Source organism: Cupressus sempervirens, chromosome 2 (assembly GCF_028749045.1).
Source record: "Cupressus sempervirens isolate cs-2001-9-10 chromosome 2, ASM2874904v1, whole genome shotgun sequence".
NCBI lineage: Eukaryota > Viridiplantae > Streptophyta > Pinopsida > Cupressales > Cupressaceae > Cupressus > Cupressus sempervirens.
In genome coordinates this window covers 481,594,452-481,609,809 of record NC_143119.1, presented here as the reverse complement: position 1 = coordinate 481,609,809, position 15,358 = coordinate 481,594,452, and the positions used below count along the sequence as shown (strand labels likewise).

Genomic DNA, 15,358 nt, shown 5'->3' with positions numbered 1-15,358 from the left:
ACCTGGGCAATATATTCAGCAATGCCATGTGTCTGCAGAATATCCAACAAGTCAAAACAAGGATTAAATTGAATCTCTACAGTGCATTCAGTAATACTGTAGTTGTATATTGATTAAAGTTCAAGATGCAAGAAACATGTACAAATGTTGATCCGAATTTTAATAAAGACGGAAAGCATTTTGACATACTAAGGATCGCGAAAAAAATACTGATAATTGCATACCAACATTGAGAAAACTACCCCTAGAAGTTCTCTGTCATCCACACTTCTACCAACTGGAAAATCAAATGAAGTTAATATAGCAGTTAAAGAGAAAATACAAATAATAACAAAATAGATTTCCAGATATAGGATTTTCAAACTTACCATTACATGCAAAACAGGAGAATCTTAAATCAATATATCTATGGTGGGTGCCAAATTTATATGTCAATTTTTACAATAGATCATCAGGTAATGTTTCATTATCTGAAAGTTGTAACCGGACAAACTTCTTACTTCTCTCAATTAAAACTCAAACTCTTTTCTTCATACATATGATTTAATATTGGAATAAGCCAGATGAAAAGTGTGGGACTAAGCTCAGACACAACAATGGATTAGTATAGGAAAAAATTAATAGATCAAAAATCACATGATATTAGGATTAGAGGTTGAGAGCCAAGACAATTTAAACAGTGCACTCATTGTTTTGGAACAGATTTTGATCTGGAGGAACTGAGAGAAACAATATCTGAATTAGGGATTCTTAAGGAAGCTACGAGATTGAATCTATTGACAAAAAGAGATGAATCTGGATCCAAATACAGAAGGATCTAAAGGTTGGGTTGGGCCAATTCATGATCCAAACTCCATTTTCTCTTTCCTTTCGTTAAATTCTGTGGCTCTTATTAAACAGAACTTCCAATAAATCATAGTTGTATCCAAACACATTATTCTTAATCCCCCCACGAGGGTTTCCCGAAAGTATCCTTTTACAGAACTCTCCTGTAAATGTCTTAGGATTTCTTTTGGAAGGGTTCTGGGAAAGTACTCAGTCAAAATAAGCCAACAAAATCAAAATCTAGACAACAATAACATAGAGATATCCACAAAATTGCTTCCGGAACAATTTTTAATGTCAATGTTAAAAGAAGTTGAGCCAATTATCTGCAGAAGTGTGTTTTCATTATTTGCTGATTTGATTATTGCCTTTCCAGAGAACAATTTCATAATATTGTCAGAAAGATCTAGTTCATAGTGAAGGTTTAATTCAATGTCTTTGTCAGGTAAAGCACCCAATAAAAGGCTTTAATTAGATTTTATGTATATTTTGAGCAAGTCAATCAAATTCATGGTATTATATATTCCCTCCAAGTAATATAGCTTTTATACTTTTAGAACATTGTCATACATTAAATTATTTATTTTGAAACGTGCATTTATTAAAAACCAATACCCAAAAATTTTTAGAAAGAAAAATATATATAAATTAACATAATAGAAGTATCAAAAACAAGCAAAAATGTGTTATTAACATCAGAATCCAAAACAATGCATTGACAACATTACATAAGACCTAAAAATTACGTGCCCTTTTTGAAAACAAAGTCATTAATCTGACTTTTAATATTATTATTTAAACTTCCCTTGCTCTATCATATAGCCGATACAAGAAGAATAATCTTGAGAAATGGAGGTGACAATATACTAATGTTGTTGGGTTCTACCTGTGTTCAAATTATCTTCTCAATGAAAACAAAGTCAATCTTAGAATAGCTTCTTTGAATTGAGAAGATGTAACTCCCTTGCAGGACCTTATGTGTAATGTCCCCATTTTAGCAGGTTCTTGTAGCTTGGCAATGTCATTTTGTCATTGCAAGCCTTGTGAGCTGGCATTTTGTTTTACAGGTCTCTGTTGAGAGACTTGCTATTTATAATAAGTAAATTCTGGGCGGCTACAATTTTTAGCAGTGTAGTTGAGGCACCTAGTGATTGGCATCTTCAGTCATTTAATGGAGCTTCATATTATAAGTTATTTACTAAACCTATCTTAATAAATAACTTTACCATTATTTTGTTATAATTTGAAAGTGTGTAAGTGAAGAATCTTTGTTAAAGATATGGTAGGGTCGGTCAGATCTGATAAATCTGTATACATTTGTGCATGTATGTATACCAGTTCATCATATGAACTGGTATACATGCATACATATACATACTCAATCAGAACTGTTATTGCCATCATCGAAATAGCTCTTGAAATTGACCAAATTAAAATCATCAAACCAAGTATAAATTCTGAAGCATTCATTCTCTTGGATCATGTTCGATCAACCAAACAAATTATGGTTATGATTGTTTATTCCAGAATAAAGTTCGCAGATGATTTGTTTAACCTAATCACACCTGATTAAGATCAAGTTTCTTAATTAATGCTCTTTAATATCTAATCGTGTCTCTTCATAAAGAGGCATATGGTGAATAGACTGGACCGTCAATGATTGTGTCCCTTGGAGCAAATATAAGATAAGGATCCAGAAAAGAGATATGACCATCGAAATCAATAAATGGTTCTATCTCTCTGCATTAATATATCAGATCAAGCATCGGAGGTAAATCACAGAAATACTTATCTCTAAATTGATAGTTGTCTGACTTATTATTATTATTACCTGCAAAATCAAAGAGCATATCAGTATTACCACAGTCTGATACATTTAGAACAGTATTACCTCAGTCCGATATCACAGTCTGATTATAAGTTTGGCAGTCTTTTACGATCTTTAATGAGAAGTGTGAGGAAGAAGCCAAGTTTCATTTTGTAAATATAAAGAGGCTTTCTCTTGGGAGTCAATCCATTCCATGACATTTGATTTTATCACATTTTGTGAATTGCTAAGGGTTTCTACATTAGATTTCTGTGAGGACTGATTTCTCTATTTGGTGTTGCACTTTGAGCCATTCAAATACATGGTGAATAATGTCTGAAATCTGAAGATTAACTCTGCTTTATTGGTTTGGTAAATCGGTACCAAGGTATACTGATTTGATACATTATTGCTGCAATAGTATCAAACGGTTTTTACTGATACCTAGCCTTCAAATCTGTTACATTCTATTGTTTGAAGGTAAGTAAAATCCCTGCACAAAGACGTTAGCAAGCTGCAATTTGGCGCAAGTTAGCACAGCACATTGGGAGGTGAAAATTGTCTGCAATTCAAGGCCCCAAGCATCACACTGAGACGCGAACATCTTCTCCAAATTGTGGGGTGTCCATCAACTCTAGAAAACACCACCGGGAGATGTATATGAGGGCTGTGATTTCCTATGATAGAGCAGTGTTTGGTTGTCAAAAGGTGGCGTTTGAAGTCTGAAGGTATTCTGCTAGCAACATCTCTCTTGCCTACCATATCTTGAAGAGGCATGGGAAATTCAAAAGATCTGCAGCAAGATTTATATTGAAAGCCTAGGCACAACCAGGTTCCATTAATTCATTTCCTTATCATGAGCACTAAATGTAATAATTGCCTCAATTGAAATTACAATTAGAATTCTAAGTCGGCAAACCTTATCAGTTGTTTCATTTCATGATATTTGTTTCAGCATGTATATATATAGTTGAAAATACAAAAAATCATATATATTGCAAAAAAGGCCAAAAATTTGCAAACACAAAAAAACTCTTCAGCATTGGTATAGGGTCAACCAGCAGGGCTCTTACATTATGCTATCATTATGAGAAGTTATCAAAATTTTATTCTTCTTAAGTAATTTTAATAAAGCCCTACCTACTGAGAAAATGATAAGGAAGACCTTAGAGGAATCTATAGGTCCCCAATTGCCTTCTAATGTTCCTTCTGAGAATGCTTTATGAGAATGTCAAAGGAACATGAATTCGGAAAAATATGTGAGTATATGGAGAACTGGAAATAAACACTGAAACAGCTAGTTGTTGCCCCTATTTTCAACTACTCAAAATTTGAACTTTTATACTAAACCCATAATCTAGCTAGTAATGTAAATATGCAATCCTCACGACCCTTTAGTGTTAGTGAACATGTGTTTTCAGTCAATTCATGTCGCCTTCATTTCTCTATTGTTGGCATCATAGTTACGGGAGTCTGACTCGCCTCTGACTCGGAAAATCAAGATTGGGCTCGGACTTGGACTTGGCCAAGACTTGGCAAAGACTCAAAAAATTGAAAAACCCATGAAATTCAAAGATTTTTAAGGATTTAAAGATTTTTTTACGCATCATTTCGTCAATTAACATCAAATATACAGTAATTCAGACAAATAGAAGCTACTTAACACTCATACACAATTTTACATAGATCACATAAGTATAAATGAAAATGTCTAAAGGAAAAAAATTGAATAACACAATATAAAGTTAAACATAGCGTCACTGTCAAATGTCTACAATATATGAAATCCACAGAATCAAAAGTTCAAAACATATATCAAAATATCAGCTAGAGTGTAGAAGACTAAGGCTCGTAGTAGCCTATGCCTTCTTACGAATATGCCTAAAATAAGTCATGGAAGACTCTAGAGCCATCCTCTCTCCTTGTGTTTGAGGTTGAACCTCAAGGGCATCCTCATCCTCATCCTCATCCACACCCACATAATCTTCATTATTAGACTTGGATCCATCACTCCTAGCCTCAAGGTCCTGCACTCAGTCTCCTTGCGGTGTAGCCTCCTCGACTGCCATCGCTACTGCTTCTGCCTCCCAATCCACCTAATCAACCCACTCCATGTCTTCATCACTCAAGACATGATCAACAATCCCTATGTTCCACTCTGCATGTGGATCAACAATCTCGAATACAATCGATGATATATCAGTGCCCTAGATCTGTCTATGGAGAAGGCGAAGGTTGTAGTGAACAAACTACAAAGACAAAATCATTCAATTTTTGCACAAACAATGGAAATGCAAGTAAGTTTGTAGAACCCTCCTCCAAATGCTTCCTTTAGCTCCTCTCAATACTTAAGTGCAAGCTACAAAGTGGAACAAATAATCAACAATCGAAATGGGAGAGCCAACTGGTTTGCTAATTTCTCTCTCAAAACCCCAATACTCTTCTCTAACTATTTTCTTTGTATCAGAAGATGTTATACAAAGCACAAACAATCACTTAACCATTTCTTTTATTATTTTTTGCACTTTATGAGTCATGCTGCCAAAGAGAGTCCAAAGCTCAGGACTCTGCGAGTCAGGAGAGTCCTTGGACTCAGCGAGTCCATGGTGACTCTACCAAGACTCTGGCGAGTCCGAGGCCAGAGGCAATCTGCCTCTTTCTAATGGACTCTGGCTCAAACTTGGCAAGTCATGCTCTGACTCCAAAGTCTCAGAACTATGGTTGGCATACAGTCATGGCAAGCTTGATAAAAGAAGGCAAGTGACATTTCAAGTGCATAAGATATACTATTACATAATGTCAAGAGAAATATTATCCATACATAGTGAACATCCTTGGAAAAGTAAAATACACAAGGTCCACACCTATAAACAACAACATGCAACTTGAAGATTATTTTCAGTCATTTTAGACAACTCAAAAACCATGTTAACACATGGGAAAACAGTCAAAGAAAAATGCATGTCATTCAATTAATTTCAATTTGCATCACCCATGCCATGCCAAAAGAGAGTAAAAGTTGTTGGTCTTAACTTAGAAGTTAACAACTTCCTATCCAACACCAAAATCAAATTGATAACTTCAAGAAAAGTGGCGATCGAGATTATGCCTTGAGTCTAAAAAGGCCAATGAGTGTCTTATGAGTAATATGGTAGTAAACTTCATCAGCAGTGTTTAAGGTTATCCAAATTCATAACTTGACGATGATTATCAAAATGCCAACGGGGAAATAAGGAGTGAAGAGGTATAATCTCTCTATTGGAAGCCTATCCAAAGGAAAAGTTAATTGTAATCAGTACTTTGCACCAATTTTATAAGTTATAGATTATGGATGTAAACCTTATCCTCAATGCTTTGCAAGTTACTTATTTTCAAACACCGAATAATGGTAAGAGACCATATTGAACATTTCCCTCCATCAAAAAATTCAGTATAATGATAAGTGGGAAACCTCTCATAGTATGCCAAAAAAAAAATGTTTTGTTTACTTTCGAATGTCAAGGTGAAAAGAAAGAGTAGCAACATGGAGGTCATCGACAATAATATGCAAGTTGCAAATTCATAATCTCGTCCAATGTGAGAAACAAAAGTAGCCAAAAATTCCCATACCGATGAGATCATGATGATAAGCTATTTCAATGGCTTGTCCAAGTGACATAAACTACCGATGAAGTTATAGAAGCTTCGAACAGCACATGAACATAAATATCAGAGCTAACTTAAGCATGTGTATCCAAGGTGTCAAAGGTTTTATAAAGTTCATAAACTCCCAACATACTCTATCTTAGAACATCTCAATGCTTCAAAATATTCTGTGGGAACTTTTCTAAGTTTAGAAACTTGTTATTTTATTGCTTAATGATTACTAAAGAAGGCAGTTTTGACAAATCAAATCATGACAACGCAACTTGTAACAAACAGGCGATAGTGACCAACTTGTCTCCAAATTTGTTGGGAAAGATTTAGGAAACATCAAATCAACTTAATTGTCACTTAATTACGTGGTAATTGTTGGAAGTGTTTTCTTGGTGCTAGTAGATCACAGTAAAACGTTTCATGAAATCTGCCCCAAAGAAATGTGGTTGCATGGAATACCATGATTGCAATAAATGAACTCAAAAGGTTATAAAAAATCTCAAGTAAATGGAACTGGCAAGTGTGTAACCAAAACATTAACATTGCTGATATTTCCATTCTTATGTGTTAAAATAGGGGGCTTTGGAATACTTTATGAACTCCCAATGCAGCATAAAAGATATAAACATAATCTATTTATTGAAAAGGCTTTAGAGACTATCAAGTGAACACAATCACGATGCATAGGGCTGAATTTAACAACTTTTGCCAGTGGCAAAATACGCGCAAGTTGTGGAATCATGTATGAGGCATTTAAACTATTTGACAGAATCATTTGACTTGCAAATGCAAAGCCAAATTTCACAATTGTGGTCAACTCCTTGCACAAGCTAAAATGAGAGTTTTGAAACAATGTATTGACATCCATCAAAATGCAAAGTATGGGGAATTTCGCTCTAATGTTGTAGTTGCAATCATCTTGGCCGAGATGCATGTGAAATGTGAATGTGCAGAATAAAGCATGTAAACTGGTAGGAAAAATGCCTCAAATACATCTGGTCATGTGAATACCTCAATTGCAAGATGTGCACAATTAGAATTTGTTACGAAAGCCTTTCTAACTTAGGAGCAAATGGAATCTGCAGGTGTAATTCCAACCCTCACTTATTTCTCCGTGTGGTTTGTGATAATACAAGAACTTTGCAACAGAATATAGATGTTCATCAAAATATAATGTTGGAGGGATTTTTCTTATCTGCATATTGTTTATGTTGATTATGTGCCTTTTAGATATTTTCTCAAAGAGCCCTCATGATATCCTGATTCTCCTACAACATATTCCTAGCACTAGGCACTCTACTGTCACTCATCAACAAATCAAGAAAATTAGGTGCTTCATAACCATACAAGGCCATGAAGGGTGTCATTTGAATAGAGAGAGGATAAGTGGTGTTGTAACAGTACTCACAAAGATGTATCCACTTAACCCATCCCTTATATTGCCCTTTAATGTAGTTCCAAAGATATCCTTCCACCCATTTGTTAACTATCTTTGTTTGACCATCGGTTTGTGGGTGACAACTAGTACTTGGAGTGAGCTCAGTCCCACAAAGTCTGAAAATCTCCTGCCAAAAATGACTCATAAATCAACTGCCCCTATTTCTAACAATACTCCAAGGCAACCCATGTAAATGGAATATCTCATGAAAGAATAACTTTGCTATCTGTGCAGCTGAATAGGTAGTAGTAATTAGAAAGAAGTGAGTATACTTAGTCAAACGATCGACTACCACATAAATGCAATCCTTACCCTGTGCTTTCCGTAATTCTATAATGAAATGCATAGATTTGTAATAACCCTCCTCAAATCTGCTCTCAAAAAAATGCTGATGAAGGCTCAAGGAATTTCATCAAACAATTCACATGCAAGGGATGTATGACTGATATAGTATTTCAGCTGGCTTTAAATGACTCTTTTTACAATTTTGCATCAATGAGAATCTTGTGCTAGAAGACTATAATGGACTACACAATGACCTAACATGAGTGTGCTACTAATTTTGACAATATTCAGTGCATATATATGATCTAAGCATGAGAAATGAACACTTATAGCCAACTGGCATTTTTACAAACAGTTGGTATGCAAACTAACTCGCTGAAAAATAATGATATTAAATTGCTTAAATGACATCAGCAACTATTATCTTCTTAATTGCAATGAAAAAATACAATGCTCATGAAATATGGCCAAGACTTTGGCATTTGCATGGATTACAAAATGATAATGCTGGTATAATGCACACTTACAGCTGAAACTTATAACACCCTAAAAAAACAATACTAATAAAGGAACCTGGTTGTAGATGGCTGTAATAATTTTCTTCAATGCTGCTCCTTCTGTTTTGCTTTTTCAATTTGCTTTTTCGGACTACTTTTTCGGCCTACTTTTTCGGTTCCGCTTTTTCCGACTGCTTTTTCGACCTGCTTTTTCGGTTCCGCTTTTTCAGGCTGCTTTTTCGTATCTGCTTTTTTCAAACTGCTACCCTATTGAATCTCAAGACCATATCTTTCAATGGCATCAAGATTTTCAGCTTGAAGGGATTTCGTCCTTCAAACTATTGAGACATGATCTCTAGAAAATTTCCCAATTTCTTTGATTTTCTCAAGCATGAATAAATGAGAGCTATCCTCTTTCTTTTAATCCCTTCCTCACTTGCTCCACGCTTCCGTCTTGCTAATGTGGGATAATACATGACTTTTAATATTACTTCTTTCTTCTTTTTACAAAGTCCATGTATGTACTCAAAAGGGGGACTTGATTTTTATAAAGTGACTTTATGAAACATTATAATATTTAATTTAAATAGTCACTGTACCATTGTAACTTCAAACATTAAAATAATATACCAAATAAACTTGAAATCCCACATATAATAGCTCATTAGAAAGAGCCCAACAAAATGCATCTCATCCTGTCACTGAAAATTGAAGGCACTGCATCCCCCTATTGGCTTACTAAAAATAGTAAGTCTTCCTGACAACCCAACAAATGAACTCCGTTTGGCCTGTAATTAAATTTGACTAGGCCAAATAACCTCAGGATCCCTTTTGAAGTCCTGGTTAGCCCTCGGGACCATACAAGAATGGGCTAACGACAACATACCTCCAAACTGGCTAAGTGGGGGACATTACAGTCCGCCCCTCTTGAAATTGCTTGAGCCCAAGCAATCTCAACTCAGGATGCTGAATAATCTGCTCAATTGGTAGGTTCCTCCACTTTACTAGGTACTCCCTGATAGTTCGCCTGCGAAGCACCCTCTCCCTGGAGTCAAGTATAGCCTCAGGAATCAAGATAAGTTTTCCCTCATCATTGAGAGGTGGCAATACTACTGAAGGCACCACATTATGCCCCAATGCTTTCTTAAGGCGTGACACATGGAACACGTTATGTACTTTACTATCTACAGGCAGCTCCAACTCATAAGCTACCTCACCCACTCTCCTGATTACTTTGAATGGTCCATAGTAGCGTGGTTTCAATTTCTTTACTCCACTCCTCTTGAGAGAGGACTGTCTATATGGCTGTAACATGAGGTACACCATGTCTCCTACCTCGAAAGATCTCTCAACCCTGTGCTGATCAGCATATTGCTTCTGCTGATTTTGTGCCCTTTGCAAATTTTCCTTCAAGGATCGCATAATGTCCTGACACTCCTGCAATATATCCTTGGCCTTAGGCACCCTACTGTCCCCAAATAACAAATCCAGAAAATTAGGAGCATCATACCCGTACAGTGCCATGAAAGGGGGCATTTGAATAGACATATGGAAAGAGGTATTATAGCAGTACTCCCCTAGATGCAACCACTTCACCCAAGCCTTCTGCTCTCCTGCAATGTAGTTTCGAAGGTACCTCTCGACCCATTTATTCACTATCTCTGTCTGCCCATCAGTTTGGGGGTGGTAACTGGTACTCGGAGTTAGCTCTGTTCCACACAACCTGAACAACTCCTGCCAAAAGTGGCTCATAAACCTACTATCCCTGTCGCTGACTATGTTCCGTGGCATCCCATGTAATCTAAATGCCTCTCGAAAGAATAGCTCTGCTGTCTGTACTGCTGAATATGTGGACGAAATCGCAAAGTAATGTGCAAATTTCGTCAATCTGTCTACCACAACAAAAATACAATCCCGACCTTGTACCTTGGGGAGGCCTGTAATGAAATCCATGGAAATGCTATCCCACTTCTTCTCTGGTATGGGTAGGGGCTGTAGTAAACCACTTGGAAAGAAATGTTCCTGTTTGTTCTGCTGACATACTGGGCACTCCCTAACAAACTGAAGCACCTCTGTTTTGAGTCATTTCCAAGTGAAGCGCTCTCTCACCTGCCGATATGTCTTAAAGAATCTGAGATGTCCTGCCAATGGTGAATCATGAAATGCCCACAAAATCTTCTACTTCATAGCAGACCCGAGTACTAAATAAATCCTTTCCTTGTAGATGATCAAATCATTTACAACAATGTATCGACTATCTTGAATAGTTCCTTCAATAACACTAGATGCCCAACTATCCTTGGCATACTCTGTCAAGATCAACTCTCTCCAATCGTCCATGACTATCCCAACAGCAAGCAAATGAGGCCTTCTGGATAAAGCATCTGCGACGATATTTTTCTTCCCTTTGACATAGACTATGTCAAAATCATAAGCCTATAACTTACTCACCCATTTCTGTTGCCTGTCATTGAGATCCTTCTGTCCAAGGAAATGTTTCAAGCTGTTATGATCTGTTTTTACTGTGAATCGGCTCCCTGCTAAGTATTACCTGAACTTAGCTAGCGCGTGCATGATTGCTAGCATTTCTTTGTCATAGATGCTGTAAGTTCTCTCAACACCTCGTAATTTCCTGCTCTCATATGCGATGGGATGTTTGTCCTGCATGAGGACAGCTCCTACGTCCTCTCCTGAGGCATCACACTACAGCTCAAAAGGCCTGGTGAAATCTGGAATGGCTAAAACAGGGCATGTACTCATTAGCTTCTTGAACCTATCAAAACAATCCTGAGCCTTCTCTGGCCACTTGAAACTGTCTCTCCGTGTCAAATTTGTAAGTGGTGCTGCTATCTGTGAAAATCCCTTCAGAAATCTGCAGTAGAACCCGCAAAGCCCAAGAAATCCCTTGAGTTGCGAAGTGTTCCTCGGCGGTGGCCAATCCAGAATGGCCCTAATCTTGTCTGGGTCAACCCGAACACTTCCTGCACTAATAATATGCCCTAGATAGAGCAACTCTGTCATCCCGAACTCGCATTTACTCATCTTGGCATATAATGACTCCCTCTCTAGAATGTTGAGCACTACATCAATATGCTTCAAATGTTCCTCCCAAGTATAGTTGTATATCAGTCTATCATCAAAAAAAATCAACAAAACTTCTTCAACTGATCTTTGAATACTCTATTCATGCAGGACTAGAAAGTGGCGGGGGCATTAGTCAACCCAAAGGGCATGACTAAGAACTCAAAATGTCCATAGTGGCATCTAAAAGTTTTCTCCACATCCACCTCTTTAACCCGTATTTGGTGGTAGCCAGATCTCAAATCAATCTTAGAGAAATAGCACGCACCGTGCAATTCATCAATAAGCTCAACAATGCACGGAATAGGGTATCGGTTCTTGATTGTCTTCTTGTTTAGTTCCCTATAATCAATGCACATCCTCATTGTACCATCCTTCTTCTTCACCAATACTACTGAAGAAGCGAAAGGACTCTTGCTTGGTCGTATGTGCCCCATGTCAATCAACTCCTTGATTGCCTTTTCTATTTCATCTTTATATCTCTTTGGATGGCGGTAGGGTGTGATGATGACTGGCTTAGCCCCTTCCTCTAACTCAATAACATACTCAATTCCCCTATTCGGGGGTCTCCCTGGAGGTATCTCACCAAACACCTTAGTATGTTTGGTTATTATTTTTTGTACATCAGGGGGATACTCCTGTTTATGTTGCTCTGTCACCTTCTTCACCAATACTACTGAAGAAGCGAAAGGACTCTTGCTTGGTCGTATGTGCCCCATGTCAATAAACTCCTTGATTGCCTTTTCTATTTCATCTTTATATCTCTTTGGATGGCGGTAGGGTGTGATGATGACTAGCTTAGCCCCTTCCTCTAACTCAATAACATACTCAATTCCCCTATCCGGGGGTCTCCCTGGAGGTATCTCACGAAACACCTTAGTATGTTTGGTTATTATTTTTTGTACATCAGGGGGATACTCCTGTTTATGTTGCTCTGTCACCTCAGGCATTACTCTGAACTCTGTTGTCCACTGCACCTGGTCGTGTCTAAAGAAACTCTACATCCACTTGAGTGACACCACTCGTAGTCTCCCATCTGACAAACCTCTGAGTACTATCTTCTTACCATTTGCCTCAAACCTTATTTCCATTTTTTGGAGGTTAAATGTAAACTCTTCCAAAGATTTCATCCAATTCATCCCAAGCACCATATCCTGATCACCAATGTTGACAACAAAGAAATCTCCCACCATGTCATAATCTCCCAAACGAAGCTGCAAGTTGGAGATTTTCTTGGGATAGTCGATTTTGAAGCCGTCGGCAACCATCACTTTAAATCCCCTTTGCTCTTCTATATGTAGCCCTCTACGTGTCACAAACTTTTCATCAATGAAGTTATGTGTTGCCCTTGTATCAATGAGTGCCACAAATCTTTGTCCATCCAAAGTTCCCCTAACTCTGAAAGTGATGGCCTCCTGTATACTGGACAACTGAGCTATTGTGCTATCACTGTGTGCTTCCTCATGTGAAGAATTATCATCTCCATCTGATACGGATGACTGCTCTAAATCTCCATCCACTGACTCTTCGGCTGAAAAGTACTCCATCTACTTGGCTTTTTCTTTCAATGGACACTTAAGTGACAAATCCCAAGGCTCCCTGCAATAAAAACAAAGCTTCTTCTTCCTGAGATCATTAAGTGTCTCATTGTCCAACCTCTTACTTTCCTCCTTAGGTGGCTGACCCTCTCTACGAAAAGGTTTACTGTCCTTATCTTTCCTCGAAAGGAAACTCTTTGCCTGGAATTTATTTTTAGAAGCTGAAGAGGAATCCATGTCACGAGCTTTCTTAATGGCTTCCTGCAAAGTGGGAGGGTTGAGAGCTTTAATCCACCCTCTCAACGGATCAGCTAACCCATCCATAAATAGAACCAGTATCCTCCGTTCAGATACATCTATTACTAACACTGCAAGTTTCTGAAATTCTGAAATGTATGTTTCCAATGATCCCCATTGTTTAAGCTGAGCTAACTCCTTGAAATGTAGTTCTGGATCCTTCCTATCAAAACGTTCAATCAGTCTCTCCATAAACTCCACATATGAGGTAATGTGTGCATGACCCATAGTGACCATACCATGATGCCACCACTCGTGTGCTAACCCATCCAAATGAATTGTTGCATACTTAATAGCTTCTTCCTCAGGCATAGGGTTCAATTGAAAGTATGTATCAAGATTTTGAACCCAAGCTCTTGCTGTAGACTTTCCCGAGCCATCATAATATGGTAACTGAAGTTTCCCTACTTTCTTTCGTAGCTCATAGCTCTGGTTCCTGTCATGTCCACGTGGCATATGTTTCATCCGCACATCCATATACTCCCTAAAGGTAATTGCAGCAGTAAAATCTGGACCTCCAGCTTCCCAATCTCTTCTCAACTGGTCCTGTGTATCAGTGATCTGGGGCTCTGGTACGAGCTGCTCTAGGGCTCTAGGAGGAAATGTGGGAATCATGGGCCTTGAACTCACTGTCCTAGCTTGTTGGGGTGCATGACCGAAATTGTTCCCAACTTGTTCACTTCCATTATGTGTCCCATCCTGATTGTTCCCATTCTGATTGTTACCATTTTGATTATTACCATTCTGATTATTTCCTCCACCCATGTTAGCATTCAACCCCATTTGACAAGCCATCATCTGCATCATAAGCTCCATTCTCTGATTTTGTTCTTGTGCCCTCTGTTCTGCTAATCGCTGTCCCTGTGCCAAGGTCTCTAATAACTGTAAGAATCTTTCCTCTCCAGGATCCCGAGCATTCCTGTCTCCCATATTGCCGCCTTGATCAAAGAATATCTCCTCTGTGTCTGTATGACTGGATTCTATGTCCACCTACACGGATGAACTAGACTGTTTGCTCTGCAGGTCTGAAATCCTATTTTGTCTTGCTCTGGTATTGCGAAAATTATAAGGCCCCTGTCGCATGCTCAAACATAAATGCTCTGATTTTAGTGTTTTGACATTTCGTCGAACACTTTCCCCTCTATCTAGCTGTTCCAAATTCTCTATAAGACCTCCACATGATGGCAGGACTTATTGCTCTGATACCACTGTAATAACCCTCCTCAAATCTGCTCTCAAAAAAATGCTGATGAAGGCTCAAGGAATTTCATCAAACAATTCACATGCAAAGGATGTATGACTGATATAGTATTTCAGCTGGCTTTAAATGACTCTTTTTACAATTTTGCATCAATTAGAATCTTGTGCTAGAAGACTATAATGGACTACACAATGACCTAACATGAGTGTGCTACTAATTTTGACAATATTCAGTGCATATATATGATCTAAGCATGAGAAATGAACACTTACAGCCAACTGGCATTTTTACAAACAGTTGGTATGCAAACTAACTCACTGATAAATAATGATATTAAATTGCTTAAATGACACCAGCAACTATTATCTTCTTAATTGCAATGAAAAAATACAATGCTCATGAAATATGGCCAAGACTTTGGCATTTGCATGGATTACAAAATGATAATGCTGGTATAATGCACACTTACAGCTGAAACTTATAACACCCTAAAAAAACAATACTAATAAAGGAACCTGGTTGTAGATGGTTGTAATAATTTTCTTCAATGCTGCTCCTCCTGTTTTGCTTTTCCGATTTATTTTTCCGGACTGCTTTTTTAGTTCCGCTTTTTCCGACTGCTTTTTCGGCCTGCTTTTTCGGTTCCGCTTTTTCGAGCTGCTTTTTCATATCTGCTTTTTTCAGACTGCTACCTTATTGAATCTCAAGACCACATCTTTCATTGGCGTCAAGATTTTCAGCTTGAAGAGATTT

The 15,358-nt window shown here is 37.8% G+C and overlaps 1 protein-coding gene across 1 annotated transcript in view; it reads right to left on the bottom strand.

Annotated features, from left to right (window-relative positions):
* LOC149573124 (uncharacterized) overlaps positions 1 to 15,358 on the bottom strand; it is an 81,450-nt gene that overhangs the window by 23,503 nt on the left and 42,589 nt on the right. Inside the window, exon 3 of the mRNA XM_089814303.1 lies at positions 3 to 32. Within this exon, the coding sequence (XP_089670429.1) occupies positions 3 to 32 (30 nt within the window). The remainder of the gene's footprint in view (positions 1 to 2; positions 33 to 15,358) is intronic.